Source organism: Lolium rigidum, chromosome 3 (assembly GCF_022539505.1).
Source record: "Lolium rigidum isolate FL_2022 chromosome 3, APGP_CSIRO_Lrig_0.1, whole genome shotgun sequence".
Taxonomy (NCBI): domain Eukaryota; kingdom Viridiplantae; phylum Streptophyta; class Magnoliopsida; order Poales; family Poaceae; genus Lolium; species Lolium rigidum.
This window is the reverse complement of record NC_061510.1, coordinates 196,725,014-196,730,225: the sequence shown is the minus strand read 5'-3', so window position 1 is coordinate 196,730,225 and position 5,212 is coordinate 196,725,014. Positions and strand designations below refer to the sequence as shown.

General features: G+C 44.6%; 1 protein-coding gene across 1 annotated transcript; it reads left to right on the top strand.

The window, feature by feature from the left end:
• The first annotated feature begins 2,584 nt into the window (after window positions 1–2,584).
• Window positions 2,585–4,361, top strand: LOC124698808 (transcription factor bHLH18-like). Its single transcript, XM_047231226.1, has 3 exons — window positions 2,585–3,160; window positions 3,292–3,639; window positions 4,148–4,361. Exons 1-3 carry the CDS (start codon window positions 2,585–2,587, stop codon window positions 4,211–4,213), a joined length of 990 nt encoding a protein of 329 aa, XP_047087182.1. The 3' UTR covers window positions 4,214–4,361.
• Window positions 4,362–5,212: the final 851 nt, after the last annotated feature.

The window sequence follows — 5,212 nt, the reverse complement described above, 5'->3', positions numbered from 1 at the left end:
TGCGAGCAAAACATGTAAGTATTGTCATAAAACAAGCATGGAACATCAGAAATTATAGGTACGTTGGAGACGTATCAGCGGCCCCACAGCACAAGGCGGCGCGGCCTGGAGGGGGGCGCGTCGGCCAATGGGGTGGGCCCCTCGGCCGCCTCCTGACTCTGCCCCTTCGCCTATTTATTCACTCCGTCGCGAAAACCCTAGTACCGAGAGCCACGATACGAGAAAAGTTCCAGAGACGCCGTCGCCGCCAATCCCATCTCGGGGGATTCAGGAGATCGCCTCCGGCACCCTGCCGGAGAGGGGAATCATCACCGGAGGGCTCTACATCATCATGCCCGCCTCCGGATTGATGCGTGAGTAGTTCATCCTTGGACTATGGGTCCATAGCAGTAGCTAGATGGTTGTCTTCTCCTCTTGTGCTATCATGTTTAGATCTTGTGAGCTGCCTAACATGATCAAGATCGTCTATTTGTAATGCTACATATTGTGTTTGTTGGGATCCGATGAATATGGAATACTATGTCAAGTTGATTATTGATCTATCATATATGTGTTGTTTATGATCTTGCATGCTCTCCGTTGCTAGTAGAGGCTCTGGCCAAGTTGATACTTGTGACTCCAAGAGGGAGTATTTGTGCTCGATAGTGGGTTCATGCCTCCATTGAATGCAGGACGAGTGACGAAAGTTCTAAGGTTATGTATGTGCTTGTTGCCACTAGGGATAAAACATCAATGCTTTGTCTAAGAATATTTGTGTTGATTACATTACGCACCATACTTAATGCAATTGTCTGTTGTTTGCAACTTAATGCTTGGAAGGGGTGCGGATGCTAACCCGAAAGTGGACTTTTTAGACATAGATGCATGCTGGATAGCGGTCTATGTTATTTGTCGTAATGCCCTAAGTAAATCTCATATTAGTCATCATGATATGTATGTGCATTGTTATGCCCTCTCTATTTGTCAATTGCCCAACTGTAATTTGTTCACCCAACATGCTACTTATCTTATTGGAGAGACACCACTAGTGAACTGTGGACCCCGGTCCATTCTTTTACATTTGAAATACAATCTACTGCAAACTCTGTTCTCTGTTGTTTTTCGCAAACAAACATCATTCTCCACACCATACGTTTAATCCTTTGTTTACAGCAAGCCGGTGAGATTGACAACCTCACTGTTAAGTTGGGGTAAAGTATTTTGATTGTGTTGTGCAGGTTCCACGTTGGCGCCGGAATCCCTGGTGTTGCGCCGCACTACACTCCTCCACCAACAACCTTCACGTGGCCTTCATCTCCTACTGGTTCGATAATCTTGGTTTCTTACTGAGGGAAAACTTGCAGCTGTACGCATCACACCTTCCTCTTGGGGTTCCCAACGCACTTGTGCTTCACGCGTTATCAGATCGTAACTGACTTTTGTTGCCCAGTTGTAAGTAGCGTTGCAACTGAGAAAAAAATAATCTAGAATCGGTGCTAACCTCGAATTTTTTTTCCTTCTTATTTTGAAAAAGAGTTTTTTTCTGTTTTTTAACACGCTTATGTGAACAAATTTTGGAAACCGTGACTTTTCTGTTAACTTGTAATCCATGATTTTTTCAAAATAATTATTTTTTAAAAAAGAATATTAACTTGTGAACATTTTTGAACCCATAAACATTTTTGAAACCGTGAACAATTTTTTGAAAAAATGATTTTAAATTTTTTGTTGGAACAATTAAAAATATGTGTGTGCATGTATTAGAAATGTGCAAAGTAGGATTTAGTCCTGCTAATTACGGAGCACGTTGGCACGAATTCATCCATGGATTCCATTCGTTTATTAACTTTCACTTGCCCGTACACCCCAGCTAAGGCCGTGAAACGCGTGAGATACGGAGATGTCCATTACACTTGATGGATCGATCTCAACGATGGCCCAACAAGTCAAGGCAATCCCAACAAAATCAATAGCAAGCCCAATAAAAACAACAATACAATCCAGGAAGCAACAGCAACAAAATCAGGCTCAATCTCAACCCATGGAAAAAGATGACATCATTCTACTGAGAGCTAAGTTAATTCTCAGTAGATTGAGCTCTAGACACACCCGCTATCTTGCCAAATTCTCTTGTTTCTCATTCCTACGTTTAAAATGTCCTCTATACTACAGTAGTTGCTCTCAGACAAAAGGACAAATCATGCTGATATGGAAATCTGCTGAGGTTTCCCGTAGATGATCGCCCCCTCCCTTCCCGGTAGCTAGCAGCTATATATGCCGCACATGGCAGAAGTAAAAGGCATGCGAGGGAGTGAATAGGACAGGACGCACCCAGACCCAGGTCCCGGTCCCAACTGATTCGTTCATATCGTACCCGGTCCCTGCAATCATCTCCAGTGATCTGTCTTCTCGTCAGGAGGTAATTGTAGTGTTGCCGGCCCGGCCATCTTCTCTGCCTCGTCTTGTTTCCCTGTCAATCTAGCTTGCTGTAGCTGCCCACTGACTGTTCCAAGTTCAGTTCCGTGTTTCGTAATGGATTTGCACACGATGCATCTTTTGGTGTGTGATTTCATCATGTAAAGGTACCAGCAGAAGGTCCGTCGGCATGGAAGACTCGACCATGTTCATCCAGTGGGCCATGGAGACGCTGCAGCACGAGCATCACCCGGCGGCCGCCGCTGCCTACGCCGACGCCGGCGAGGTCTTCCCGTCACTTCAAGTGCTCCGCTGCTCAGAGCTACAGAACGGCACGGCCCCTGCCGCAGCACAGGCTGGCAACCACCACCGCGCCACAGACAGCTGGAGCTCAGGCGACAGCGGCCGTGAGAACACGCCGGGCGCCGCGGTCGTGGAGAACGACGGCTGGTCGTCCAACTGCAGCGTCGGTAGCACAACCTACCCACCCGTGAGCTGGAACTTCACCTCCACCATGGCGCAGCCGAGCATTCACGACGAGGCCACGCCCACCGCTCGCGCACGACCGCTCGACGTGCCTGAGCCGGCGTACAGGTCGCCCGCCTCAAGGAAACGCTCCGCGAAGAGCGCCGCCTGTACGGGGACGGGGCACACGTCATCACCGGAGCCGTTCGTGCAGGAACACGTCATGGCTGAGAGGAAGCGCCGCGAGAAGATCAACCGTCAATTCATCGAGCTCTCCACCGTCATCCCCGGCCTCAAGAAGGTCCTCATCCCAAATTTCGACTCCACATTTCTCACAATCTTGTACAGTATCACTTCAGCTCAGTTCGTTTTTCTTTGGACGGGAAAAAACTTCAGCTCAACTCATTGACCAAATTAATTAATATCGTCCAGATGGACAAGGCGACGATTCTGTCCGACGCTGTGAGGTACGTCAAGGAGCAGCAGGAGAAGCTCAAGGAGCTCGAGGACCGCAACCTAAGGACCGTCGAACCGGTTGTGCTTGTCAAGAGGCCCTGCATCGCCACAAAACCTGACGGCACGGCAACGACCGGGAGCTCGCTGCCGGAGATCGAGGCGAGGATCTCGAACAGCACCGTCATGGTGAAGATCCATTGCGAGGACGGCAAGGGGCTGCTTGCCAGGTTGCTCACTGAGGTCGAGGGTCTTCGCCTTAGGATCACGCACACCAATGCCATCCCCTTCCCGGCTTGCACTGTGAACATAACTATCATGGCAAAGGCAAGTCCGGTACTCCATGACTTGTTACTATTTTTTTTTCTCACTTTACTTGAACAATTAGAACCAAAAGATCCCTGGAGCTAAATATCTGCTCTGTTCTTTTTGCGAAAAAACATCTGCTCTTTTCGATACTGCTCTCCCTCAGATTCCTTCCTTTATTAGATTTCACTAAGACAAGGTTACGGCCAACAATTTTTAACATACAACTACTCTCTCCGTTACATAATTCTTTAGTGATTTTAATTTAAATTTGAACTAAAATCACGATAAAAATTATGGAGCAGAGGAAGTACATGTTAATTACAAAAATCTTGTAACCTAATGAACCATAAAGTATGAAAAGAAAGGAGTATTAATTTGCAGATGTACTACATGAATGGTTTAATTATCAGCCAAATATTCCATTTCGATAATCAATCTACTAACACTGCATACATATTTAACCAAGGGGGTCTGGACAAATAAAAAAATTCCTTTATTAATTGGTCGACAGTGTGTTTCTTTTCAGATGGACGAGGGTTTCAACATCACAGCAGATGACATCTTAGGGAAGCTCGACGCCTCGTTGCACTGACATCATAGCTGGCAATGATGATGATACAGCCGGATCAATAAACTTGAAGTCCGATTCTCCCGCAGCTGACCTAAAGATAAAATCGATTCGTGTTTTTGTCATAATAAAAATAATAATTAAGTTATTACTCTGTCGTTACTTTTTTCAAAAAGAGGCCACACCATAAGAGATGAATGTACTACTTCCAGACAATCATGTGTAGTGGATTATACACTTAAGAATGCTGATATGACGCCCTCGTTTTACGTGCTTTTTTGTTTGACTAAGTATTAATTAGAAAGTGCTTTTTAATACGAATCCAACGATACTAATTACATATAATATAACCAAGATTTTTTTGCTCAATTTTTATGGTTAAAGTTCGTCTTGAAATACGCGTGCGCCTTATTCCTTGGGACGGAGATAGTATCTAGGATGCAAGCGGCCTCCCGGTTCATTTCGCAAAACTCATCAATTAGTTTATAATTAACTCTTCGTCTATACAAAATTAACATTAGGTTTGTAGTACCACCACACTTTAAATTAGGGTGTGACCACTTCTAGTCGAGTAATAATTAACTTAACACTGGTGATCTCATTATGTGCAAGCTCAGTTGCAACAGAAAAAAAAATCTTATTTACAACCTATGTTGCACCTCATTAAGACCACAAACCGTGGCATAGTGAGAATAAATGTTTAATCAGTATTAGGAACCGTCTAAATTAGGTTTGCTTCGTCGGGCCAAACACACTATATTGTGTTACTTCGTACTACTTGCCGTTCTTTGAGAGGCTAATTAATTAGCCATTGTTTTGTGAGCGCGAACTTTTTCCGGGGTGAAAACCTATGATCGATGATTAGGACAATAATAATGCTTCTGTACTATTTCCTTCTTGGAGGCATTGCTTTTGGAGAAGATGGATTTCAGTATTGTCTTTACGGTGTTTCGTCCGCTCTTATAAGAAATGTTTTCACTTTAGTGGGACTTTTTTTTATATAGTTTTTCTTTCTTTTTTAAC